This window comes from Mchenga conophoros, linkage group LG10 (assembly GCF_057382185.1).
Source record: "Mchenga conophoros isolate Kocher_MC1m ecotype Shallow Benthic linkage group LG10, M_conophoros_male_GT1.1, whole genome shotgun sequence".
In the NCBI taxonomy this organism is placed as follows: Eukaryota; Metazoa; Chordata; class Actinopteri; order Cichliformes; family Cichlidae; genus Mchenga; species Mchenga conophoros.
In genome coordinates this window covers 36,729,590-36,756,125 of record NC_140535.1, presented here as the reverse complement: position 1 = coordinate 36,756,125, position 26,536 = coordinate 36,729,590, and the positions used below count along the sequence as shown (strand labels likewise).

General features: G+C 46.8%; 3 protein-coding genes and 1 long non-coding RNA gene across 6 annotated transcripts; 3 read left to right on the top strand and 1 right to left on the bottom strand.

Moving 5' to 3' along the window:
• Positions 1-102: 102 nt before the first annotated feature.
• ttc1 (tetratricopeptide repeat domain 1) lies at positions 103-9,087 on the top strand. 2 transcript variants are annotated; one of them, XM_085290127.1, is made up of 8 exons: positions 103-380; positions 772-1,238; positions 1,321-1,381; positions 2,040-2,152; positions 2,667-2,703; positions 2,794-2,942; positions 8,345-8,399; positions 8,782-9,087. In XM_085290127.1, the coding sequence occupies exons 2-8, from the start codon at positions 786-788 to the stop codon at positions 8,916-8,918; spliced, it is 1,005 nt and encodes a 334-aa protein (XP_085146253.1). In that variant the 5' UTR covers positions 103-380; positions 772-785; the 3' UTR covers positions 8,919-9,087. The 2 variants fall into 2 exon arrangements, with proteins under 2 accessions (XP_085146253.1, XP_085146254.1); XM_085290128.1 differs by lacking the exon at positions 103-380 and adding an exon at positions 387-657.
• A 5,962-nt stretch (positions 9,088-15,049) lies between these two features.
• On the bottom strand, positions 15,050-16,520 carry pfdn1 (prefoldin subunit 1). The gene is made up of 4 exons (XM_085290123.1): positions 16,408-16,520; positions 15,907-16,073; positions 15,736-15,820; positions 15,050-15,229 (listed from the first exon to the last, which is right to left on the bottom strand). Exons 1-4 carry the CDS (start codon positions 16,438-16,440, stop codon positions 15,146-15,148), a joined length of 369 nt encoding a protein of 122 aa, XP_085146249.1. The 5' UTR covers positions 16,441-16,520; the 3' UTR covers positions 15,050-15,145.
• Positions 15,762-19,517, top strand: LOC146566453 (uncharacterized). 2 transcript variants are annotated; one of them, XR_014894223.1, is made up of 2 exons: positions 15,762-15,893; positions 18,270-19,517. It is a non-coding gene; the product is annotated as an uncharacterized LOC146566453 (long non-coding RNA). The 2 variants fall into 2 exon arrangements; XR_014894224.1 differs by lacking the exon at positions 15,762-15,893 and adding an exon at positions 16,341-16,480.
• Positions 19,518-22,244: 2,727 nt separating this feature from the next.
• Positions 22,245-26,387, top strand: LOC146566452 (deoxycytidine kinase 2-like). Its single transcript, XM_085288023.1, has 8 exons — positions 22,245-22,476; positions 23,604-23,722; positions 23,796-23,879; positions 23,968-24,077; positions 24,352-24,499; positions 24,622-24,737; positions 24,817-24,916; positions 26,019-26,387. The coding sequence occupies exons 1-8, from the start codon at positions 22,368-22,370 to the stop codon at positions 26,043-26,045; spliced, it is 813 nt and encodes a 270-aa protein (XP_085144149.1). The 5' UTR covers positions 22,245-22,367; the 3' UTR covers positions 26,046-26,387.
• The last annotated feature ends 149 nt before the right edge of the window (positions 26,388-26,536 follow it).

The following is a 26,536-nucleotide window of genomic DNA, read 5'->3' as shown; positions in this document are numbered from 1 at the left end:
ACATTTCACTGTTCTACTCTTTGGTTCAGATGTGGATACTGTATTGTTCTTTCTTTGTGAATTTTTATGTTTAAGTTGTTTTTTGCTGGTTTTTAGTTTGTTTTTTGTCTGTTTGGGAGCTGACACAGTCTCTATGGAGATGGGTTTTTGGGGGGTAGCAGGAGGAGAGAAGCTGCAGAGAGGCGTGTAAGACTGCAACTCTGCTTCCTGGTCCCAACTCTGGATAGTCAAATAAAGTTCATATCAAAATAAAAAAGACCAAACTACTCCTCCGGCAGGGGGCGGTACCTACAGGACACTTTAAATAGGAAACGGAAGCGTTCCTCGTATAGGAAATGACGTCAGTGAGCGTGGTCGCGCAGATTCACCGGTGTTTACAGGTGAGACCGAAAAGCAGCTGATTTTAACGTTTCTGTGGTTATCGATATGCAACGGACTGTCACCTCGATGACGTCAGGCAGAGCCGTGACATAGTTACGACTGACACGTGCGTGTAGAGTCCCAGCTGACCGTTAGCTTAGCTGTTAGCATGTAGCTCCTTAGTAAACAAACAGAAACCTGACCAGTGATCGATACCGGCTGATCAACAGGAAGTGACGCAGACGCGAATCGCGCCGATCCTTCAATAGCTGATCAGCTGATCGCCACAGAAGAAGAGTGAGGCTCAGCAGGAACTGAAGCTGTTAGCTCAGTGCAGCTAGCTGGCTAACACTGGCTCTGTGTGACGTCAAAGGTCAGGCCTCTAATCAGTTTGTTAAATTTTTATTTTAGCTCAGAGTTTCAGAATGAGCGGAGGAGGCATACAGAGACACAGCAGGGCCGAGGAGGAGGAGCACGAGGAGGACTTCTATGACTGTCCGGACACGCTGGAGCCTCCTGACCCCACTGCAGGAGGAGAGGAGAGCCAGCAGGACGTTCATTTTAAACACACACAGACTGAACGAGGAGACACAGAGAGGGAGGCAGCAGAAGGACACCGGGGAGAGGAGCGGGGAGACAGACTGAAGGAAGAGGAGGACGAGAAGGAGGTGAAAGCTCCACTGGAGACAGAGGATGTGGAGCAGGGGGAGGAGGGGGTAGACGGGGTGAAGGAAGAGGAGGAGGTGAAGGAGCAACAAGATGGAGACTCCCTGCATGACTCTGACACGGAGCTGAAGGAGGAGGTGAGCCCAGCCGTAGAGTTTGATGATGATTACCTGAGGGAGGTGGAAAAGGAGCTGACCGAGGAGGAGAAGGAGGTAATACCTGCTGACCAGTACCTGCATTGAGAGACATTTAGGTGTCGGCACACGGTGGTAAATCAGAGTTCTTCTTTTTCAGAGTCGACGGCAGCAGAGCATCAGTCTGAAGGAGGCGGGAAACGCCCACTTTAAGAGGGGAGGTGAGTCTGTGAGATCAGCACTGTGGAGCTCCTGCATACTGCAAGGGGTCAGAGGTCACACTATCAGGGTTTCCCGTACACGGTCAAATGAAAGGGGCGGGGCTGGCTGCTTCTGACCCATTTAAAAAGGGCAGTATGGATTATGTGACTCATCTCACACAAACACGAACCCTGAGAGCCGCCTAAACCACAGGTGAGAGTCTGTGTGACCTCTGACCCTGAACGACCTCTGACTCAGACCAGCAGAATCTGGTGATCTGTGGCGGGAAAATAAATTTTGATTGCCGTGAACGATTTTGTGTCTGAGCATGCTCAGCACTGCCGCCTGCACTGTGAGACTTTAACCTGTATCCATGGAAACGTGAAAGATTCCTCTCCCACGGCCTGATGAAGGAGACGTGAAATCAGATTAGGGTGAATGAATGTGATTGGATGAACACGTGTTCAGGTGTGTGCTCTGTGTTTGCAGCTGAATGACAGAGACTTGATCACATGATCACTTTCAGTCTGACCTGCTGGAGCAATCAATATTATTTATTACTGTTGCTCATCAGGAAACTGAGCCGTCTTCAGAAATGGTGATGTCATACATGTTGATCTGTTACCGTGGTGACCTGCTCTGGGCTCTGTGTGTAACATTTGCTTGTTGTTCCCACAGACTGGGCGGAGGCGGGGCGAAACTACACGGATGCGCTGTCTGTGTGCCCCGTCTGTTTCAGCAGAGAGCGAGCTGTGCTGTTCTCCAACAGAGCCGCCGCAAGGCTGCACCTGGTAACATGCTATAAACACGCTAGCTCTATGCCAGTATCGTTGCTAACATGAAGGATGTAGAGCCGTCGGTGTGACAGAAGTCTGGTTCTATGAGTACCTGCTTCACCTCTAACACAGCTTTGTGTTGGTTAGTCCTTTTGTGGCTCTGCACACAGATACACCTCATCCAATCAGGAGGAAGCGTCCACACGCTGTAAACATCGCTCGTTTCCCTCTGAAACTTGGGTACCCCCCTAACGTTTTCTACTTCCTGTGTCACTTCCTGTGTGATGCCCTGTGCGTGGGCATCACACAGCCCCAAATTAGGCCGCTGGACATTTAATGTTGCGACTGCAGTTTGCTCGAGTCACCAGGTTCGTGCTGCAGCAGGTGGGCGTTTCCTCCTGATCGACCAATGAGAGCAAAAGTTTGAAACGTGCAAAACACTGCATGTTAGCAATGATCAGTTATCAGTAATGCCATTAGCTGCGTGCTAACAGGTTAGCGGCGTGCTTACAGTGTGTGTCTCTGTCAGGATCTGAAGGAGCAGGCGATCTCAGACTGCAGCAGAGGTGAGCGATGACATCACACCCCTCCTGGGTAGCAGCGGCTGTGTAATAATTATTCATTGTACTGACTGATTGGCTTTGTGGTTCCCATAGCAATAGCGCTGGATCCTGACTACCTGCGGGCGCTGCTGAGGAGGGCGGAGCTTTACGAGCAGACAGAAAAGCTGGACGAGGCTCTGGAGGACTACCAGAAGGTTCTGGAACGAGACCCAAATAATGTTGCTGCCAGGCAGGCGGCCATGGTGAGTTCACTGACTGTGGGACAAAGCAGAACCAGGCAAGCTCTGTTCAATGTTAAAACCTAAAATGTGGGCTAAAAGCCAAAGAAGCTGGAGTTTACATGAAATCTCCATTTCATTTGTATAATTTATCAGTCTTTAAATTGTGATGCCAGTTAGCGGAGTTTTAGAAACAGGAAGTGAACCCGTTAAAGAGATGACCGGCTGATGGAGTACTCTGTAGGTGAAATCATGATGAATGTAAATTCACTGAAAGTTCTCAAACTAAGGATGTCTGTGGGCTGATGCAGTTTGTCTGTCGTGTAGGCAGGTCACCATGGTAACTGCTGTAGTGTGTTCATGACGGCGCCAGGTCAGAGTGTTCTCAGAGCCCTGCTGAGGTTACTTCTCTGTAGAAGAAGAGCGCTCGTGTTGGTGCAGATCTTATAGACTTCCTGTGGTGATTAACAGCTTAACTCTTACATGTGAAGGGTCCCCGGTTTGATGCTTGGAGAACACACAGACTCTGGGCAGGCCTCAGACGATGTGGGCGCTGTCAGGAAGTGAAATCAAACACCTGCTGTGAGGGAGAACAGCTGGAATCACCTGCACCATCTGTTTGACACCATCAGTCATTCTCTAACTCAGCTTGTTTTTGTGAGGATGTTCCTCTGTGGATTCAGTCGTGTTTAGAAAGAAATGTGTACGTATGTATGGCGTCACATCGCCTTCCCTGTACTGCAGGCTCCCGCCCCCTGTAACCACACCTTACATAAACTGCCTCCCTGCTAGGACTGGGCTATATTATACAGTTCACGGTAATACCGGTACAATGGCCCTTTCTCAATTCTCAAGTACGCGAGTCCGTAGGGCTGTTCGATATAACGATATATATCGGATGACAATATAAAAACGTTTAAAACAATAAAATCATCACATAAGAATTAAATCAATAAAATCAGGGTCTGACTGTGTCATAAGCCAAGAAGTAAAAACGGGTTTTACATTAAAAGTGGACAGTGAGGGGGCCTCTCTAATGTGCTGGGGCAGAGAAGGCCCCGCCCCCTCTGAGCTTCCTCTTGGACCTGGGTACCTCCAGGAGCAGACCTGGGGGGTAGGTAAGGACGAAGAAGCTCAGAGAGGTAAGTTGGGGAAAGACCGTTTAAGCCAGGGGTGCCCAATCCCGGTCCTCGAGAGCTACCGTCCTGCAGCTTTTAGATGCATCCTTGTTCCCACACACCCGAATCAAATGAATGGCTTGTTATCAGGCCTTTGCCAAACATGATGGCATGCTGAAGAGGTAATCAAACCATTTGATTCAGCTGTGTTGGAGTAGGGATGCATCTAAAAGCTGCAGGATAGTAGCTCTCGAGGACTGGGATTGGGCAGCCCTGGTTTAAGCATTTAAAAACAAACATGAGAATTTTAAAATGAACTCTAAGATATACAGGCAGCCAATGGAGTGAAGCCAGGATGGAAGTTATTTGCTCTCTTTTACGAGTTCTGGTTAAAAGTCGTGCAGCAGAATTTTGGACCAGCTGCAGACGAGAGAGAAGACGCTGACTAACTCCAAAATACAGCACATTACAGTAAGCCAAACGAGATGGAATAAAAGCATGGATTACTGTTTCAAAATGCAGCCTGGATAAAATAGGTCTTCTCTTTGCCAAACGCCTTAAATGATAAAAACTGGACTTGACAATAGCCCTAATTTGACTGTCTAATTTAAAATCACTGTCCATCTTAAAACCCAGGTTAGTAACAACAGATTTAAAATACTCTGCCAGGGGTCTCAAATCAATAGCGGAGGGTTCACAAGGTCCACTAGGACCAAACAGAATCACCTCAGTTTTGCTTGAATTACATCTTAGAAAGTTTAGGGACATCCAAGATTTAATGTCTTCTAGAGATGCTAGAAGTGGCTTAATAGCAGTGGAAGGATATTCCATGCCTTCTGAGGATGGTTCCCAGGGGCTGTAAATATAATGAAAAAAGTAGAGGCCCTAAAATTGAGAAAAGTTAACACTAATAGTTCTGTCAGAAAGATAAGACCTAAACCATTTCAAAGCAGTACCACGAATGTCTGCAAGATGGTGCAAGCGAGTCAGTAAAATGCGGTGGTCTACAGTGTCAAAGGCAGCTGTTAGGTCAAGGAGGACAAGAACATCATGATTACCAGAGTCACAGGAAAGGAGGATATCATTAAAAACCTTTAAGAGTGCTGACTCCGTGCTATGTAAGTTTTTAAAACCTGATTGAAAGACCTCTAGGACACCATTCTCCTTTAAAAAAAAACAATTTTCTCTAAGATTTTAGACATAAAAGACAACTTGGAGAGAGGCCTGTAGTTAGCCAACACAGTGTGGTCCAGGGCAGGTTTCTTAAGCAAGGGTTGTACTACTGCATGCTTAAAATGAGCAGGGGCTACACCAGATATTAAACTGCTGTTTATAACAGTAAGAACAGCCTGGCCTATGCTAGGAAAAATCTCCTTAAAAAATTGTGGTGGGACAGGATCATTTGGGGAACCAGAGGGCCTCAGGTGGCCGACCACATCCTCTAAATAAGAAAGAGTCACAGGCTCAAACTGGTTAAAAACAGCAGAGCAAGGGATCGAGACAGAGGGGTCGGACTCATGAGTGCCCGCGTGGCTGCAACCTTCTCAATGAAAAACACATAAAATCATTAGTTTATGAGAGGCCTCCAAGCAGCCACTTTGTGGAGCATTTAAGACTAAGTCAGTAGAGTTAAATAACACGTGGATTGTGACTGTTGGAGGAAATGATCTTAGAGAAGTATTTTCTTTTAGCCTCTTTGACCGTATCCTGATAGAGGCGCCAGCAGTCCTTTAGGATTTGCAGAGACACCTGCAGTTTGTCCCTCTTCCATCTGCGTTCAGCTCTACGACACTCCCTCCTCACAGCCCGAGTGGCGTCATTAAACCAAGGATCGGTTTTAGCCTTGGGCTTCCTGGTTTTTAATGGTGCCACAGAGTCCAGAATGGTTAGGCAAGAAGATTGAAACCAGGAGCTGAGGTTCTCTGTGTCCAAGGGAGTACGATCGGCAGGGATAGACAGCTGGTTAAAAGCAGAGGAGAACTGGGCAGCAGTGGAAGGGTTAATAATCTGACAGCGGTGAACAGGAGCACCGGTTTGAGCTGTAGTGTGTGAAAACACATCATCAAATAATACAGCCATATGGAAAGCAGTGTCAGTCACTTCCACATTAGACACAGGTAGACTGTGTGACAAGACCAGGTCTAGTGTGTGTCCGTGTTCATGTGTGGGACCAGGTACGGACTGGACCAGATTAAAAGAGTCAATGAGGCTTAAAAACTCCTTCACCAGAGGTTTGTCAGGACAGCAGACATGGATATTAAAATCTCCCACAATAAGAACATGATCATAGTTGGGCAGAATCCCAGCTAGAAATTCTGAAAAGTCATTAATGAAATTCTTATTGTATTTAGGGGGACGAGAAATAACAGCAAAGAGCACAGAGTTAGAACTTCAAAACACGTGAGCTCAGAACTGGAAGACGAGGGCTGTAAAACACACTGTTTACATTTAAAATCCTTTTTAAAAACAACCGCCGTACCTCCTCCTCTCCCTGATGTCCTTGGTGTGTTAAAATAGGAACAACCCGCTGGTAAAAGTTCGGATAAAATACTGGACTCACCAGTGTTAAGCCAAGTCTCCGTGACACACATGAAGTCCAATTTCCAGGAGATGACGGACTCATTCAGAATAAAAGATTTGTTCACGAGTGATCTGGCGTTTACCAGCCCAATCCTGACAGGCGCCGGGGATGAGGTAAAAGCCCCAGCGGCACAGGGAGTCCGACACAGCGGCCTCAGATTGTCGAGGTTCGCCCGGCGCACGTTGAGCCGAGGAGGACAGGGGTCACGGAGGAGCGGCGCATCATCCTGGCAGACCACAGGGATGAGGCAGGAACCCACGGGGTCCAGGAAACGTCGGTGCACAAAAACTCCAGGAAATAATCTTTGACGGTAGTGAGATGGTGCACCAAAGAGATCTTGAGTTTGACCAGCCGACCACTGCGCCTACCCCGACGCTTCGCCGGGGAGGTAGCATGACAGCACGGCATAGGCAAGTTGGGATATGTGACAGCAGCGGACACCATGAATTCTGACCTCCGTTAGAAAATGGAGCTGTATTTTGTCCAGAACTTCGGAGGTTCAGAAGCGATTGGCGATCGTACACCAGTAATGACCCGATTTCTTGAGTAACACACGACAGGAGCAATATAAAAACAAACAAAACTGACAGCGACAGACGAGCAGCCACGTACACCAGCGCCATCTTGAGGTACAGAGGACATTTTTAGTACGTTTTAGTTCGACTTTGCTTTTTAAGTTTTGTGGATATTATACATGGTTATGGTGGGGATACGTCGGCCAGTTTCCACTGGAAATGCCTTTTGGTTAAACTGAAGCAGCTGCTACACGTCTCAAACACAGTTTATTTGATGAGTGTATCCGCTGGGGCTGCAGGCGCACCTGGTCACTTTTACTTGAGTCTGGCATGTTTACATCACCGTGCATGACCTCTGATCCGTCCCTGTTAAAGACAGTCACAACTCTCAGAGCTTCCTCACTCAGTAAAACAGTGGTTCCCAAACTTTTTTTGCTAGGCCCCCTGCACAAACACATCCTCCTATCACACGCACATATTTTGTTTTCAAACTTCATTGCAGTTTACTGTCAGTGACAGACAGAAAACAACGGGTCAAAACAAAACAACCTAAAATAAACAAGATTTGACAGCAAGTAAAATCTGTATTAAAGCGAGATATGCTTCATCACACGTTCTAGTCTTTGGCCTGGAAGGAAGCTGGTTTGGAAGCATATCTGGTGATGCTTCATCCTCTGCTTTGTGTTTGTGTGGGAGCCCCATCAAAACAATGTTCATTATGCTCGCTGCGTCCAAACATTGTTTTGTTTGTTTGTTTTGTTTTGTTTTCATTCATACCACGACCCCCCCTGCAATGGCTCTGCGCCACCTCCTGCAAAAACACCTCAGCCAGTAAAAGAGAAACGCCTCCTCGTTTCCTACACGGTCAGAGCTGCTGCAGCAGTCTGTGGAAAAATCGTTGAAACAAACACTCGACAGTGTCTCAGATCTTCAAACTTTGCTTCTAGTTCTGACTTCTTCTTCTCCTCCGTCTAACGTGGCGACTACAGCAGCTTCCTGTGCCAGTCTGATGGTGTCACAGTGGCGTGCAGAGCGACCAGTAGGGTTTACCAGGGCCTCCTGTGCTTATTCAGGTTCAGCCCCCTCTGAGGTCAGGGGTCAGCGCTAAGGAGGCGTGAAAGGGACGAAAAACAGACTTACACAGCTGACCTCTCTCTCTCTCTCCCTCCACCTGTGTCTCCCACCCTGTGTCCACCTGTGTGTCTCTATCAGAGGCTGCCTCTACAGATCCAGGAGAGGAACGAGAAGCTGAAGGAGGAGATGCTTAGTACGTATTGCACCTGAACACACCATTAATCAATCATCCATGATTGTCTGGTACGTACCTGTCGGTGCGACATGCAGCTTGGTACTTGTTCAGGTGGAGACAGTGTTTTTCAGCCATAACATCACCTGTGACAGGTGAGAGGAGCCAATCGGTGACAAGACTGAAATGAAATCACATGATCAATCCACATGATTTTAAAGGCACACACAGATCAGACATGAACTCTGATCAGCTGTTGGCTCTGATTGTTCACATTACAGAGATGCGACTTAAACAATAAAAGCCTGCAGCCTGATAGCTCAGGGCCTGGAGTCCTTTCACAATAAAAGCCATACATTAGACATACAATGGAGCTGTGATCTCTGTGACCTCTGACCCACAGGTAAGCTGAAGGACCTAGGTAACATGGTCCTGCGGCCGTTCGGACTCTCCACCAACAACTTCCAGGTGAACCAGGACGCCGCCAGCGGCGCCTACTCCATCAACTTCATCCAGAACCCCAACAACAACAACAGGTGATGATGTCACAGTGATGTCGTTGCTCACAGCTGTGACATCACACCACAGAGCAGCGGTTCACCTGTCTGCTGATCAGTTTAGTTACTGATCATGAAGAAGCCAGTACGGACTGGTTATTGATTGGTGATTGACTCTTAATGAAGAGGAATAAAAAACCTCTGAAAGGTAATCTGTTCCAACCAGACTCCATTCATTTTCTGTCTGATTTAAGCTGCTCTGATGAAACTCTTAACTTGGAGCTTCTATGCGTCACCGCAGTTACCTCTGACGGTGTTGAGCTGGATTAGGCCCTCCTCTGTGCTGAAGCAGTTCCAGCTGTGAGTCTTTATTAATAAAGTAAGCAGACAGGCTGTTGTCTGTTGTGGAAGTTTTCCGTTTAAATAAAGCCTGCAGACGAGCGGTGAGCAGTAGCTAACATTCTTTAATCAAACACAAAGAACAGAAAAAAACAAGCTTGATGAAGTCCCTGCATGACCGCAGGGCAGGTCAGCAGAGTCTCTCTGAGCCTAGCATGGCTCTCAGTTAAATGCGTCTGTGAAGGTTCTCAGTCATCCAGGTCATCGTAGTCAAAGGAGCTTGCAAAGAAAAGCATCTGGACTTCTTTAAGTTGCTTGAAGACGTTTCACCTCTCATCCGAGAGGCTTCTTCAGTTCTAAGGTCAAATGGTGGAGAGTCCAGATATAAACCTAGTGGGAGTTTCCCCCCACAGAGGGACAAAAGGACCCCCTGATGATCCTCTAATCGCCTGAGCCAAGGTGTGAAACTGGGTGTGGGTCCCAATCAGCCAGAGTTTCGGGTGAGTTCATTGTGAAACCTGGCCCCACCCTATCATGTGAATTCCTGAGGTCAGATGGCCCAGGATGTGAGTGGGCGTTAAGGCGTCTGGGAAGGATCTCAAAACTGGATTATAGATGGCAGAGAGTTGGTGTCGTAAACCCCCGCCTCTGTTCAAAGATGGTCGCTCACAGTGGACATAGATGCTTCTTTCACTCCTCTTTCAAACCATCTGTCCTCTCTGTCCAAAAATGCTCGAAAGAGTGACCTTTGACCTTTAGATGCAGATGGACTGCTGAGTCTTGTCCTGTGGAGGTGGCTCTTCTGTGTTGTGCCATGCGCTTGTGAAGTGGCTGTTTGGTCTCTCCGATGTAGAGGTCTGAGCATTCCCCGCTGCACTGTACAGCAAACACCACATTGTTAAGTTTGTGTTTTGGCGTTTTGTCTTTCGGGTGAACCAGTTTGTGTCTGAGTGTGTTGCTGGGTCTGAAATGCACCGGGATGTCATGCTTGGAGAAAACTCTCCTGAGTTCCTCTGATACACCGGCTACATAGGGGATGACAATGTTGTTGCGTCTGTCCTTCTTATCCTCCCTCGCTGGTGTCTGGTCTTCTTTTCTGTGCCTCTTTGCTGACTTTAAGAACGCCCATTTAGGATAGCCGCACATTTTGAGTGCTTCCTTTACATGTGTGTGTTCCTTCTTTTTTCCTTCAGGCTTAGAGGGAACACGTTCTGCCCGGTGGTGTAGGGTCCTAATTACTCCAAGTTTGTGTTCCAGAGGGTGATGGGAGTCAAAGAGGAGGTACTGGTCCGTGTGTGTGGGCTTCCGGTAAACTTCGATGTTGAGTTTGCCGTTCTCTTCAATGTGCACGGCGCAGTCCAGGAAAGGCAAACAGTCGTCCTTTGTGTCTTCCCTGGTGAACTTGATGTTTTTATCCACAGCATTAATGTGCGCAGTGAAGGATTCCACTTCTTGTGTCTTGATTTTGACCCAGGTGTCGTCCACATATCTGTACCAGTGGCTGGGTACTCTTCCTTTGAAAGAGCCAAGAGCCTTCCTTTCCACTTCCTCCATGTAAAGGTTAGCTACAATAGGTGACACGGGGGAGCCCATGGCACAGCCATGTTTTTGTCTGTAGAAGCCTTCGTTGTATTTGAATATGTAGTGGTGAGGCAGAGGTCTAACAGTGTGCAGGTCTGATCGGGGTTGAAGTTGGTCCTGTCTTCCAACGAGCTGTCTTCTTGTAGTCGTTTTCTGATAGTCTCCACGGCCTCCGTGGTGGGTATGCAGGTGAAGAGAGAGACTACATCAAAGGACACCATGGTTTCATCTGGATCCAGGGTAAGTTTCTGGACCTTGTCGGTGAAGTCAGTGGAGTTCTTGATGTGGTGTGGGGTGTTCCCCACGAGAGGTGCAAGGATGGTAGCAAGGTGTTTAGCAATGTTGTAAGTGGCTGAGTTTATGCTACTGACTATGGGTCTGAGTGGGACAGCTTCCTTGTGGATTTTAGGAAGTCCGTAAATGCAGGGTATGGCATCCCCTGGGTAAAGGCGGTGATATGTAAGGCGGTCAATAATCCACACCTCCACAGGACAAGACTCAGCAGTCCATCTGCATCAGAGAGGACAGATGGTTTGAGAGGAGTGAAAGAAGCCATCTATGTCCACTGTGAGCGACCATCTTTGAACAGAGGCGGGGTTTACGACACAAACTCTCTGCCATCTATAATCCAGTTTTGAGATCCTCCCCGGACGCCTTAACGCCCACTCACATCCTGGGCCATCTGACCTCAGGAAATCACATGATAAGGTGGGGCCAGGTTTCACAATGAGCTCACCCGAAACTCTGGCTGATTGGGACCCACACCCAGTTTCCCACCTTGGCTCAGGCGATTAGAGGATCATCAGGGGGTCCTTTTGTCCCTCTGTGGGGGGTCACTCCCACTAGGTTTATATCTGGGACTCTCCACCATTTGACCTTAGAACTGAAGAAGCTTCTCGGATGAGAGGTGAAACGTCTTCAAGTAACTTAAAGAAGTCCAGACGCTTTTCTTTGCAAGCTCCTTTGACCTCAGTTAAATGCCTTCTCCAGGAACAAAATGCAGTACACAGCTGTTTCACACCTTAAGGGTCACACTCCCTTGCTGCCTCCCAGAGTCCTCGAAGACACAAAGGATTCTTCCTGTGGAGTCGTCTGCTCCCACCAACTTCCTTACTACACCCCCACCATTTGTCTAACTGCATGAGTGTGAGACATGCTAAAATCCAGTGGCACCAAGGTATCATACAATAAAGTAATGTGATTAATACATAAATAAAAGAAATTCCTATACATGTCCTGCAGAGGGGCGTGGCCACAGACTGAGGTCATGAAGACAGGTACAGAGCACTCGCTGACCTCAGTGTCAGCGCTCTGATGGATCAGCTGTTTGTGACACAATAACCTGATTAGACTTAATTATCCTGACAGCAGGTGACTTCCTGTCTGACATCAAGCCCCGCCTCTAACAGCGGTATTAGCTCCTGGAAACCAAAGAAGAAGAGTACCTTCCACTTTTTTTGTGTGTGATTTCTTTTTGAGCCTAAAAACTACTTATAATGTGTTTTTTAAACACACAGGACTATAGTGGACAACAACAAAAGGACAACTTTGGTTTGAAATTACAGCTGAATTTAGAAAATCAAACTGGACCACTTTACAGCTTTAGAGCAGAGGTGGGGAACTCCAGACCTCGAGGGTCGGTGTCCTGCAGGTTTTAGATCTCACCCTGGGTCAACACACCTGAATCACATTACCAGGCCTCTGGAGAACTTCAAGACATGTTGAGGAGGTCATTTATCCATTTAAATCAGCTGTGTTGGATCAAGGACACATCTAAAACCTGCAGGACACCGGCCCTCGAGGCCTGGAGTTCCCCACCCGTGTTAGGGTGTCATTAAAAACCTTTAATTAGATGAAAAAACAAAAATCTTCATTATTCTTGTTTTCTGCTGTTTGCTACCAGGACGATATTAACCTGTATATTTAGCTGAACAGACGTAGTTCTTCCACCATCACTGATGCTCCTCTCCTGGCGCCTCATTGGCTGTGACACTTGGTCCTTCACTGTGGTTCCAGTTGTTAGAAGACTCTGAGATCGATGGCTGTGAAATATAGATCAAAGCTTATGTGAGTTCCTGTGGGAACCGATCCAACCAATCACAAGTCGACTGCAGCACCAGTCTCTGGTCACTCCACAGACAATCCAGCCCCAGACCATTAGCAGCAGTGGGGGCAGAGACTTGTAGGCAAGGAGGTTTTGCCTGCTAACCTACCATCGTTGTCCTGCTGATAATTCTGGTCAGTGGAGGCAACCACATGTACTGACGTGGCAAAGAAAACCTTTGTGTTGGCAGGTGGTGTTTGTTGTTGACAGCGGGGTCTGAGGAGCAGCTGCCAAACCTTCAGTTTATCATCCATGTGCTTAATCGGACTCCAGTGTTCTCGGACTTCAGGCTCACACGAGTACTGAAGTACCGGATACTCTCAACACAGTAATCTAATGTGATACTACGCTGGATACATTATCCTGGAACTAAATGATGCACACAGTTCGTGCTGGCCCACCGAGCACCGCCCCGCCCGAGTCAATCTCCTCGTCAGGTAGTCCTGTGTCTTCCTCCTCTTCGTCGTGTTCTCCTAGACCAGGCGTTACTCCTCCTCTTCATCCAGTCTGAACCTCCCTCTGCTGCGGTGTACAAAACCCTCTGCTTCACCTTTGTACTCCAACAGCAGCACTGAACCTGTCCTGGTGTCCGCTGCAGCTCACATTCAAAGAAAGACAATTTCACAGGTAATAACCATGTAATAAACACCACTACATGTAGTTACTATGGTAACAATAGTAGTAGAGGGAGAGTATTTTGCTAACCTCTCCTCTTGTTGGTGTGTCGGCGGTTTTGATTGAAAGGAGGTGGTAAACTGGTCACATGACATAAGTGGAAAGCCCAGGATGTGGGCTGGGTGGGCGTCACAGTCCGAGGATACACAGGTGACACGTACATGAACAAGTGGGCTGGCTCTCAGAAAGTTTCATGCAGTCGGGGCTCTGATGTCACTCACCTGTCCAGGTAAATGTGCGTTTCTTTCAGCTTCATCTTACACCGGCAGCTTATCTGACCTTTGTAGGAGTGTTTAGCTGATTTTAGAGTTTAGAAATGTGTTAACATAGAATGTAGAATTATTGTAGAGACACTGCCCTTAATATAATAAAGGCCTCACTGTGTCGTGAACTTAGGAGTAGATTGTAGGAGACCCCTCCCCCACTTGAACTGTGAAAGTAAAACAGAGAGGCGTTAATGCTGAGTGGAAATTCCCCAGAGGATGTTTGGGTGGGGGTCTCAACATTTGTAACTGGATAACTGTGGTCTGGAAGGGAGATGGGTTTTATGACCTAGGGAGTCACCTACACCCACAGTGTTTTAACTGTCACGCACACACATCCACACGCACACTCACTCATGTGCACACACATACACACAGGTATGCGTACACAGTCACTCACAAGCACTCACATGGGACACGTGGGAACGCGCACATGTAGGCATTCATGTGCTCGTGCACATAGACACAGAGTTTGCAGCACACCGTGGGGGGTTTTATGATGGGGTCGCCCCTACAAAACTGTGTTTCACAGACAAAGCAGTGAAGATTTTTTGCAGAGGGACACACCGGCCTCGTCTTCCCTTCTAGAAGTGCATGCTTAAATGAAGATGAATAAAGGTTTTGTGAAATGACAACTTTCGACGAATAAAAGAACCGGGGTAAAACTGATTTCGTAACACCTTTGACCTTCGACGTTCAGAGGATCTTCACTGTTTGGATGAATCTCTGACCAAATGAATCAGGTCGCTGCTGTTTACCTGCAGCTGTTATTTCTGCTGCTGCTCAGTTATGTGCTGATTTATCACCTGAACACTGAGAACATCATAAAACCAGAGAAATACAGGGCCTGTGCTTAGCGCTGCATCCACTCATGGTGCAGTTACACATGTGTGTTAAGCATGTGTTAGACATGCAGCTTTAAATATCTGGTAAGTTATAATTGCTTAATATAATCGCTTCATGTCCTGATCGACCTCAGGGCACAGACCTCAGGTCAGCTCTTTGAATCCTTCTGTTTCAATGGATTCAAAGTGACCGATCACATTATGACCCCGCCTCCTTTGGGCAAACGTAGTTCCATACAGTCACATGATCGTCTGCTGGTTTTAATCATCAGATCACCCACTGAGAACAGGGTTGTCTTCCTCTTCATCATCATCAAATTCAAAGTAAAGATTTAAATCACAGACTAAAAAAACCCACCAGCAGGCAGAGCGTCTTCAAGTTTTTATTGTGGAAAACTCACACGGGAAACAGCGTGTGTGTGTGTATTACAGTGTAATTATAGTGTGTGTGTGATGATGATGGTCAGTGGGCTCTCCTGGACAGCAGCATCTCTCTTATGTTGTCCTCAGCTTCCTTCACGCTGCGTTCAAGGTACACCTTCCTCTGCTGGAAATCACAAGCACAAACATACTGTCAGTGCTTAGCTCTGTGTGTGTGTGTGTGTGTGTGTGTGTGTCGCACACCAACGCTGTTCCAACCTCCTGAAATCAGACTGCAGGACAATTCATTCCTTTTTTTGTGTAAATCACAACAACAGTTACATCAACGTGTTTCATTTTTAAAGTAAAGACTCTAACCCCAACTATCATGTGACCCTCTGTGTGTGTGTGAGGGGGGTCACATGATAGTTGAGATTGTTGCCAAGGGCCCCTCTATAAGCACCTGGCAACAGTGAGAAGGAAAAACTCCCTTCTGACAACCGTGTTCAGTAAGTTTAAGGTGAAACAGGTCCCAACTCTGGATAGTCCTATTTTGAGAGCTGCTCCAACCAAAGTGGGATGGATGCCGTCTCTCCTGACAAAACTACGTTTCCCTAACCCCACGCAGAACACGCCCACACGCGTGATGTCAATCAGTAGTTAGCCAATGAGAAGAGGCGTGTGCATGCGCACCTCCAACTCTTTGATCTTCTCGTCAGCCGTCTTCTGTTTGTCTGTCAGCAGGTTGTTGATCTCCTCCTTGGACTGCAGGATGAACCTGAAACACATCATGATTGAACCAATGTGATTGGCTGACACCTGCGTGACGTTCAGGTGTGTTAAGGTTGAAGGTAGGTGACTCACATGCGCCCCACACCCTCATAGAGTCGCGTGTTGTCGGGCAGCGTGGCGATCTCGGCGTGCGTCAGTTTGGCGTGCTTCTGAACGCGCGTCAGCTGATCGATCTGCAGATCGGCCATCTTGACTTTCTGCTGCGTGTCAATCATCTTCACCTGCAGCTCGGAGAAGGCCTGCGGAGCGCACCTGGGTTAGTCCCCATGGTAACAGAGCCTGCCCACTGTGAAGTACCCGCCCCCTTTAGCCCTACGTCACGGCGTCTCACCAGAGACCCACAACCCACTCGCACATGATTCCGCTGCGTCAGTATGACATTAGGGGCTCTAACTACCTCACGGTGACGACACAAGGCCTGAGCGCAGCTGTGTTAAAGTCACGAGCGTGACGGTCTCGGTGTCCCGCGGACACAGACGAGGTCGTAGGCAGTTTAAATCGGAAACTGGAAAAAAAACACTCGACCACGTGTGAAACAGCCGCGCTAGTCACACACAGGTGAGGAGCTCCTACCTTTTTCAGCTCCAGATCTACGGGCGCCGCCATCTTCTTTCTGCTCCCGACTCTGAGGACACACTGCGCATGCGTAAGAGCCTTCTTCTTCTTCCTTTATCTTTTTATGGGCGTAGCAAAGAGCGTCAAGTGCACTACCGCCACCTGCTGGACTGGAGTGTCTGTCTTGTTAATGTTTGCTTATAATGGAGCACTGTAACAAAAAATAATTTCCCCCAGCGATCAATAAAGTATTCTGATTCTTATTAGCTGTGTCCCAAAACGTCTTTCGGAGGACCCCGGCCTTCGCGGTCTACGTGGGCCAGGTCCTCCAAAGACCGAGAAGGCCGGAAGTGCGAGGCTGTGAAATAAGACGGTCCAGCCTTCAGATCTGCGTCACCGCTGTCTCGGTGGAGTTTAATAAACTCGGCCGTCTGCTCCTTGCTGTCTAAAATATAACAGGACACTGGAGTAAACTCGACCATCTCACACTTCTGTTTAATCAGTTTTCTGTTTGACGTTTATTCAGCTGTGTGAAAACCACCCGGGGGATGCGAGAGTCAGTACGGATTCAGATCGAGCAGACCAACATCATCGGCACTATTAGATTCAATAGAATACATCACAAATACTACAGACAAAAAGCAACATGTGGCTGGGTTATTCAGAGACTTGACGAAGGCATTTGACTCTATAGATCCTGATATATTAATAAGAAATCTGGAACGTTATGGTGTCAGAGGGGTCGCTCTAGATTGGGCCCGGAGTTATTTAGGTGACAGGAAGCAGTTTGTGAAATTATATGGTGGTTGCTCCTTATGTATGCACATTGCTTGTGGTGTACCCCAAGGGTCAGTTTTGGGTCCAAAATTCTTCAACTTGTACATTAACAACATCTGTAAAGTGTCCAAAGTATTAAAAGTGGTTCTCTTTGCTGATGATACAAACATCTTCTGCTCTGGTGATGATCTGCAGAATTTATTGGAGGATATGAAATAAGTAAAGTGAAGTTCTGGCTTGATAAAAACAAATTATCATTAAATTTGAATAAATCTAAACTTATGTTATTTGGAAATAGTAGTTTAAATACAAATGCTGAGATTCAAATAAATGGTGTTGATATTGAAAGAGTCAGTGAAAATAAATTTCTGGGGGTAATAACAGATGAAAAACTTAACTGGGAGCTCACGTAAGATATATTCATTCCAACGTATCACGAAGCATTGCAACACTAAACAAGGCAAAGCAGGTATTAGACAAACATCCCTTCATATTCTCTACTGTTCACTGGTTTCACCTTACTTAAGCTATTGTGCAGAGGTCTGGGGCAACAACTATAAAACCACATTACACTCACTTTGTACTCTTCAAAAAAAAAAGCAGTTCGAATCATCCACAGTGCAGGTTACAGGATCGTACAAACTCACTATTTTTGCACTGAAATATTGAAAATCGCCAATCTAGTAAAATTCCAAACAGCACAAATTCTAATCAAAGAAAAAAATAAGGAACTGGCAGGTAATATTCAGAGTACGTTTTTTCTTGTTGAAAGAAGGAAGCTATAATTTAAGGGCTTTTTGTCACTTCACAACAGGGAAGGTTCGTACTAAAAGGAAAAGCTTTTGTGTTTCTGTGCATGGAGTGAAACTGTGGAACAGTCTGAATATGGAATGAAAGCAACGTCAAAACATAGAACAGTTCAAAAAGAGTTATAAAAATATGATCTTCTCAAACTATAAAGAAAAGGAAAATATTGAAATTAAGTGAATCTCTATTTTAAAAATGTCATGATGTGATATTATAGTATATAGTTGTTCACTATTTTTATTACAGATTATATCAATGAGGAAGCAACTAAATATTTTTTTTTCTTCTTCTTTTAGAGGGAAAGAGAAACAGCTGAGAAGAGGGACGGGGGAGAAGGGCAAAAAACAAAAACCAACAGAATGGGCAGAAAAAAAACCACATATATCGATCACCTGGGTCACCTGCTGAGAAAGAAAAAAGAAAACAAGCAGAAGAGAACAAGAGTAATAGAATAAACAACATCACAATGATATATGGGAATATGACAGTAAATACTAAATGTTAAACATTATTGTGCAGCACATAAGATCAACAGAACACAGTGTGCTTTGAGGTAGGAGCCAAAAAGGGTGTAGTTTGTGGGTGTGATCACCCGTGTGCACACCTGTGAGCATGGACGCGCTTGTTTTTTTTAAAAGGTTCCTTCATGTAATGATCTGCTAGAGGGTGTGGGGGGGCCACAGCCCCGTCCTCCAGGGCATGAAGCAGGTATGGAGGAGATCAAGACTCCAGACATCCAGAGGCCCCCAGAACACAAGAGACCAAGGAAGACCAACAGAGGGGCAGCTGTGCCACTGTCCCAGAAAGAGCTGAGGAGAGTCCCAGATGAGGGCTCACTCAGGAGTCGCGGAGCAGAAGCCAGGGGGAGTTGCAGTGACGCGCCCGTGAGCTCCGCCGGCAGCCAGCTGTGCCTGAGTGACCGAGCCCCAGGCCGAGAGGCCGGGAGCACCCCACCTCCGAAGTGGCCCGAGCGAGCCCCAGGCTCCAGGCCCCGATAAGCGGCCGCCAAGGAGTGAGCCGGTGTGTACCTGGACGCCCATCCCCAGACACAAAGAACCACCAACGCACCGCAACTAAATATTAACTGATAACTTATGGGATTAAATCGGTGTGTACTTCTTCCCACTTCCTTTCAACGTGTAAACGAATCAGAACAGCAGCGATATTGAAATGCATTGACTTTTGTATAGTATAACTTTCTCTCTCTTATTTTCTTTACTCAAATCAAATCACTTTTATTGTCACATCACATGTGCAGGTACATTGGTACAGCACATTCGAGTGAAATTCTTGTGTGCGAGCTTCACAAGCAACAGAGTTGTGCAAAATACAATAACATAAACAGGCAAAATATACGAATGGCTAAATCTGAAACTAATAAATATATGTACAATATATAATAGTATATGCAAAAAAAATAATAATCATTTCTGGATGTGTATACTAAATGTTTTTCTACGTGTGTGTGTGTGTGTGTGTGTGTGTGTGTACACATATTTTACAAATTAAATAGAGTCAACAATAAATAAAATATATAAAATATACAGAGTTGAATATGTGCAAAACAGTGGCGTTACTGTACAGTATGGAGTGCATAATGTTAAAGTTCCCGTAGTGAAGCTGAGGTGTCTATGACGTGTTCAGCAGTCTGATGGCCTGGTGGAAGAAGCTGTCTCTCAGTCTGCTGGTATGGGACCGGATGCTGCAGAACCTCCTTCCTGATGGAAGCAGTCTGAACAGTTTATGGCTGGGGTGACTGGAGTCCTTGATGATCCTCCCCGCTTTCCTCAGGCAGCGCTTCCTGTAGATGTCTTGGAGGGAGGGAAGCTCACCTCCAATTATCCGTTCAGAGCACCGCACTACTCGCTGGAGAGCTTTGCAGTTGTAGGCGGTGCTGTTGCCATACCAGGTGGTGATGCATCCAGTGAGGATGCTCTCAATGGCACAGTGATAGAAGGTCCTGAGGATGCGGGGGCTCATGCCGAATCTTTTCAGTCTCCTGAGAAAGAAGAGGCGCTGCTGCGCCTTCTTCACTGTTTTGTTTGTGTGTACTGACCACGTGAGATCCTCAGCCAGATGTACACCAAGGAACCGGAAGCTGCTCACTCTCTCCACAGCAGCGCCGTTGATGGTGATGGGGGTGTGTAGTTCTCTGCACCTCTGGAAGTCCACTATCAACTCCTTTGTCTTTGCGACGTTGAGGGTGAGATGGTTGTCTTGACACCAGTGGGTCAGGGCGCTGACCTCCTCCCTGTAAGCCGTCTCATCACCGTTGGTGATAAGACCCACCACTGTAGTGTCGTCCGCAAACTTCACAATGATGTTGGAGCTGTTAGTGGCCGTGCAGTCGTAGGTGTAGAGTGAGTACAGGAGAGGGCTCAGTACACACCCCTGTGGAGCACCAGTGTTCAGTGTGATGGGGGATGAGGTGATGCTGCCCAGTCTGACCACTTGGCGTCTGTCAGAGAGGAAGCTAAGGATCCAGCTGCAGAGGGAGCTGCTCAGTCCTAGATCCTGCAGTTTCCTGTCCAGCTTCGAGGGAACGATGGTATTGAATGCTGAGCTGTAATCTACAAACAGCATTCTCACATACGTGTCTCTCTTCTCCAGGTGTGACAGGGCAGTGTGTAGTGTCAGGGCTATGGCATCATCAGTGGACCTGTTGTGGCGGTATGCAAACTGTAGAGGGTCCAGTGAGTCGGGTAGTGCAGAGCAGATGAAGTCTCTGACCAGCTTCTCGAAGCATTTGCTTACGATGGGGGTCAGGGCTACAGGTCGCCAGTCGTTCAATGAGGAGATGGTGGAGGATTTGGGTACAGGGACGATGGTGGCCATTTTGAAGCAGGCTGGGACTACAGACAGAGAGAGGGAAAGGTTGAAGATGTGCGTGAACACTCCAGCCAGCTGAGCCGCGCATGACTTGAGGACGCGGCCGGGAATCCCGTCCGGACCAGTAGCTTTGCGTGCGTTCACCTTCCTGAAGCACCTCGCACATCCTCCTCAGACACAGTGTGCGCACTGACGTCATCCGCGGTGCGCACACTGTCCGGTCTCATGGTGTTCGCTGTGTCGAATCTAGCGTAGAATACGTTTAGATCCTCACACAGAGAGGCCGTGGTCTGCGGTGTGCTGGTTTTCCCTCTAAAGTCTGTGATCGTGTTTAGTCCCTGCCACATACTCCACATACTAAATGTACCTGTATATTGTTTACATGTTTGAAATAAATTAACAAACAAACAATATGGACATTCTGTGTCCATTGTTTATTTCATTCTGAAACCTAATTTTTATTTACTTTATTCCAAACAGAAGTGTTTATTTATTATTCTGAAAGCTGGAGACAGTGCCAAATAGTTCACTGATATTTTGTTGAATTACAATGTGGACACTCTGCAATAATTTAACAGAAGTGCTTGTGTTTTACTTGAAGTTTTATTTTTTCAATGTTTTTCTTTTTAAAGTTTTCAGGGATAAGCCTCTTGAATTTCTCTAAGTAGAAATATATGTAAAAAAAAAGATTTTAAATTTTCTTGTAGTTTATTGCACATTTTTGCAATTTATGTAATTACTATGGACTTAATGCAGACATATTATTAAAATTTGGGCTATAACGGTTGTATTGATGTATAGCAACTTGAAATGCTACTACACCATGTAAAAATATAAAGTAAGCTCTGGCAGACTTGGTTCTATGGTAGGTCTTAAAGGGTTAAATCATCAAACTGTAAATCATAGATTTTGAATTGTTATTGATCCTTTACTCCTGGTCCTCAAGTGTATATTTATTCTCTTACTCTTCTTATATTTATTGTTTGTTTACTTGCACTGCTGTAGCTGCAGCCTCGTCGTCTCGTCTCTATATGCTGGACTGTCTGTAGCGGAGATGACAATAAAGTTTACTTTGACTTCAGCAGCGAGCAGGCGCACCGAGGGCTCTCGCGCTCACTTTTCGCGTATAAAATTTCGAAAAAACATCGGTGCAAATTATAAGTCTGTATCATGATGTCTGGTGTTTTCGTGTTTGTTGGTTTGTTTTTATTTTGCGGGTTGGTGATTAGATGCTGCTCCAGCCAGCCAGAGAATCCCCCGCTCAAAAACCGCTACTGTTTCCACCCACTGTGTTTCTCTCTTCTGTGGATGAGATGAAAGGCTGCTGTGAACACAGGTAACAGAAGGTAGAGCCAGGCAGGTGGAGTGAGGCAGGTGTGATGTTGGACATGAAGGAAACTGAAGGAAGTCTGCACTCCTCCTCCTCTGCTCATGCGTGACTCCGCCCCCGGAAACGGAAGTCTGTATGCGCGCGGAGTTTAATTTGAGCAGCATCTCGCGCGCCGGTCAGTGGGTTTCAAAACAGCAGCGAGCAATAATCGATAATCAGCGATCGATCCGTGAACATGGCGACCCCCCCGAAGAGGCCGTGCCCCCCTCCCCGCAGCCCGCCGCTGAACGGCAGCTTTTCCCGTCAAAGGAAGGAGAAGAAGATCTCCATCGAAGGAAACATAGGTGAGCTCACCGGGGCGCGCGCCCCCCGGACCGGCTGGACGCTCACGGACCCCGACTGACCCGGACCGACCGGGGCAAACGGAGCCGGGGGACCGACCCGGACCGCCGGTTAACGAGCTCTCAGGCCCGGGTCTGTAAGTCCGTGAGCCTCCCGCCTTCACGGAAACAAGTGGCGCCAAAACCGCCCGCTTATCGTCAATAATCAGCTGTTTGTGATCGATAAATAGCTGTTTCTAGTCACAGTTAGCTGTCCATGGTCAATTGCTGTTTATATCGCAAATCAATTGTTTGTAGTCAATACTCAGCCCTGTGTTCAATAACCAGCTGTTTATAGTCAAAATTTGCTGTCAACAGTCAGTAATCATCTGGACGTTTCCATCAACCGAGTGATTTCTTACGATAATCGATTGATCATCAGCTGTTTGAACTCAATTATAAGCTGTTTGTCTTTGAAAATCAGCTGTTTGTGATCAATAATCAGCAGTTTTTAATGGAGCTGTGCTGCTGGGGTTAGAAGGCGGAGGTTTAAATTTGGGTGTTAAATAGGTGGAGCTTGCTCCTTTAGGTGTTTGAAGGTGAACGCTGGTCATGTGGAGTCTGTGGGCGGGGCTCAGGTGAGCCAGACTGATGGAGGTTTGCAAGTCGAGGTCAGACCTCCAAAGGTTGATTCTGTTCATCTGGACGCAGCGTTTTGTGGAGAAACGTTCTGTCACTCATCCAGGTGACTTCTTCAGTCTCAGGTCAGAGTTTTGATCTCCAGAGCGAGGACGTGACCTCATCACTGAGGTTGGGGTCAGGTGACAGCGTGAGGAGTGTGAGCAGAGACAATCAGAGGTTGAATCAGCTGCTCATGGTTGCCATGGTTTTACTTGATCCTGCGGTCACATGACGTCCTGCAAAAGTCAGCTGTTTCGGTCCTTTTCTTAAGCCCCACCCACACAGGAAGTCCTACGGCATCAGCATTAATGCTGATTTCCTGTATTAGTGTGTGGAGCATCAGTAGCTCATGTCATGTCAGGGTTACCTGAACAGGTGTGATTCCTCCAATCAGGCAGGACCAGAGATCTGTCACATTTCTGTGTCTCACCCGTGTGTCTCACCCGTGTGTCTCACCCGTGTGCCTCCAGCTGCAGGAAAGTCGACATTTGTGCGCCTCCTTCAGGCAGCATCAGAGGACTGGGAGGTCATCCCTGAACCCATTGGCAAGTGGTGCAACGTGCAGAATGACAGCGATGACGTTTACCTGGTGAGCCTGAATGCAGCACACATTCTCTAAAGTCTGTGTTTACTTGCTTGTTTACCTGCTTGTTTACCTGCAGGAGCTGAGCTCATCTCAAAAGAGTGGAGGAAACCTGCTGCAGATGCTGTACGATAAACCCAGCCGCTGGTCCTACACCTTCCAGGTAACACACCTGGCTCCATCCCCTACCATAGCAGCACTGTGTGTCAGACTATGTGTACCTGTCTCAAGTGAGTCTCACCTGTGTGCAGAGCTACGCGTGTCTGAGCAGAGTTCGAGCTCAGCTTCAGTCGCCATCAATCAAACTTCAGCAGGCAGAAAACCCCGTCCAGTTCTACGAGCGCTCCGTCTACTCCGACAGGTAACTTACCTGACAGGTCTCCAAAAGGTTGCTTCTGTTCATCTGCACGTAGCATTTCATCATCATCAGGTGACGTCTTCAGTCTCAGCTGACTGCAGGTTTCAATCTTATAAACATAATGACTGAAACCAGCCCACTGAGGGAACAATGGGCTGGGAGGTCAGTTCCTTAATCTTAATTATGTAAATTCTCATGACCATTGATCACCTGACAGGTAACTCGCACGCATTTAACACAGACACAGGTGTGAGACATGTAACTCCTGTGTGTACAGGTACGTGTTTGCGTCAAACCTGTTTGAGAGTGGCGACCTGTCGGAGACGGAGTGGAGTGTGTATCAGGACTGGCACACCTGGTTAATGAACCAGTTTGAGTCCGACATCGCTCTCGATGCCATCATCTACCTCAGAGCCCCGCCACAGGTAAAGACGTACAGGAGAACCTGGAGAGTCCTGCCACCTCAGGGTAAACGCATCGCCCTCTGTGATGGGCTCTCCTTCCTTCGGTTGCCTTCAGGTGCCGTGTTTGTGTGTGTATTTTTCAGCGCTGCATGCAGCGGCTGCTTCATCGCGGCCGGCAAGAAGAGCAGGAAATTCCTCTGGAGTACCTTGAGCAGCTGCACTTCAAACATGAAGCCTGGCTCTACCACAGGAACCTCAGGTAACTATATGCCACTGAGCGTGCTCAGAGCCTCAGCGGTGCGTTCAGGAGCGCCTTTTTAACCTGTGTTTGCATTAAGGTTGGACTTTGATTATTTGAGCGAACTTCCTGTTCTCGTCCTGGACGTCAACGACGACTTCAAGAACGACCGCATCAAACAGGAAGCCATCATCGACAAGGTCAGTCTGAGCTTTTATTTTGAAGGTTTTCCTTCTGATGATGGTGGTTTTATTTGTTTTTCATACACGTCCCAAACCGCTCTGTTTCTTCTCTTGGTTACAAACAACCAGTGAACCACTTCTTGTTTGCTTTTATGTAGAAGTCATTGACTCCTCGTCTGTATAACGAGTGACTCTGTTTGTCAGGAGTACCGTCACTGTCAGGGTAAATTGTTAAATGTTGCCATTGTTGCACTTAAATGTGTAAAACGTGCCTTAAACTGCGTGGTTAGATACTCTTCTGTTCGTCCGACACATCTATGATGCTGGAGGAGGTAATCAGCTGTAGCTGTTTAACTACAGCCAGGTTTCATGTGAGATTCTGGTTTCCTTATCTTGTGAAGGATGTCCACTCCCGGCCATTTAGGGGCTCGCCTATGCTTGCATATGGTGAACCATTAATGTTAAGCCATATACGGGGGTGGGGAGATGGCCTTTGGATAACCAGGAAATGTGGTTAACAGTTGTGAGCATATATTGTGTGGCAAGAAGACACACACACAGACGCATGCGGTGATTTTAACCATTTGTGGGTGTTACAATGGGTGGTGCTTGCATTCACTGAATAAAAGGCTGCAGGGAAGGCTGTTTCTTGGAAGTTGGCTAGCAAACAGTGGGGGGTGATGCGTCTCTGAACTAGCGGGCCTGCTGAAGCGCAGACCCAACGATCGCCACGAGAGGAAAGACCATCAAGCTTTTATTGGGGTTTTTAACAATCAGTATCTTAATTCTTAATAGAAATCTCAGTCTTTGCTGCATTTTATATTCTGACGTGTGCCTGTTTATATAAAGCAACACGCCTAACATGTGTTTAATCTGTTTTTGAACATCGTTCCTGAGAGTAACTGAATAAACTGTGTAAACTCTGTGACCTGCGCAAAAGTTTGTATACTTTGAAGTGACAGTAAAATATGTCAGATTCTTCCATGTTTGGCTGTTTGTTCATGTATGTGCTGCTTCCATCTTTCTGTGCTTGTATTTAATTCTCATTTAACTTTCACCTGGTGGTTTTATTTTGAAAGGCTTTTGTAATCTGGTAACAGGACTTAATTTTTGTCTGCAGGTCAGAGAGTTTCTCACCACACTGTGAAGCTCATCCACCAATGAGAGGTGCTGGGAGAAGTGGTGGCGCGTCTGATTGGAAGACTGATGTGTTTGTTTTTTTGTTGTTGTTTTGTTTCTTTAACTTGTTTTTATATTTTTGTAGTTTAAGTGTGTGTGTGTGTGTGTGTGTGTGTGTGTGTGTGTGTGTGTGTGTGTGTGTGTGTGTGTGTGTGTCCATGATATATTTACTTGCTCTTAGCTTCATATTTATCCTTCAGTCTGATCATTCCTGTTTGTCCTGACAATGAGGTGTTGTTGAAGCCACCACGATGCCTTCAGGGACCGTTGGTGTTCTGGTTTCTGTGTGAATAAAGTCAAACTGAATGAGCACGCCTAGTTCTTTTAAAGACCAAAGTCCAACATGTCAGTGAAACGTGTGTGTGTGTGTGTGTGTTCAGGCTCGCTCACAGCTCAGAGGTTTAACTCTGTGAAGCTGGATTTAAGAAATAACTAACTAGTTATTGGAGCATGTTTAGC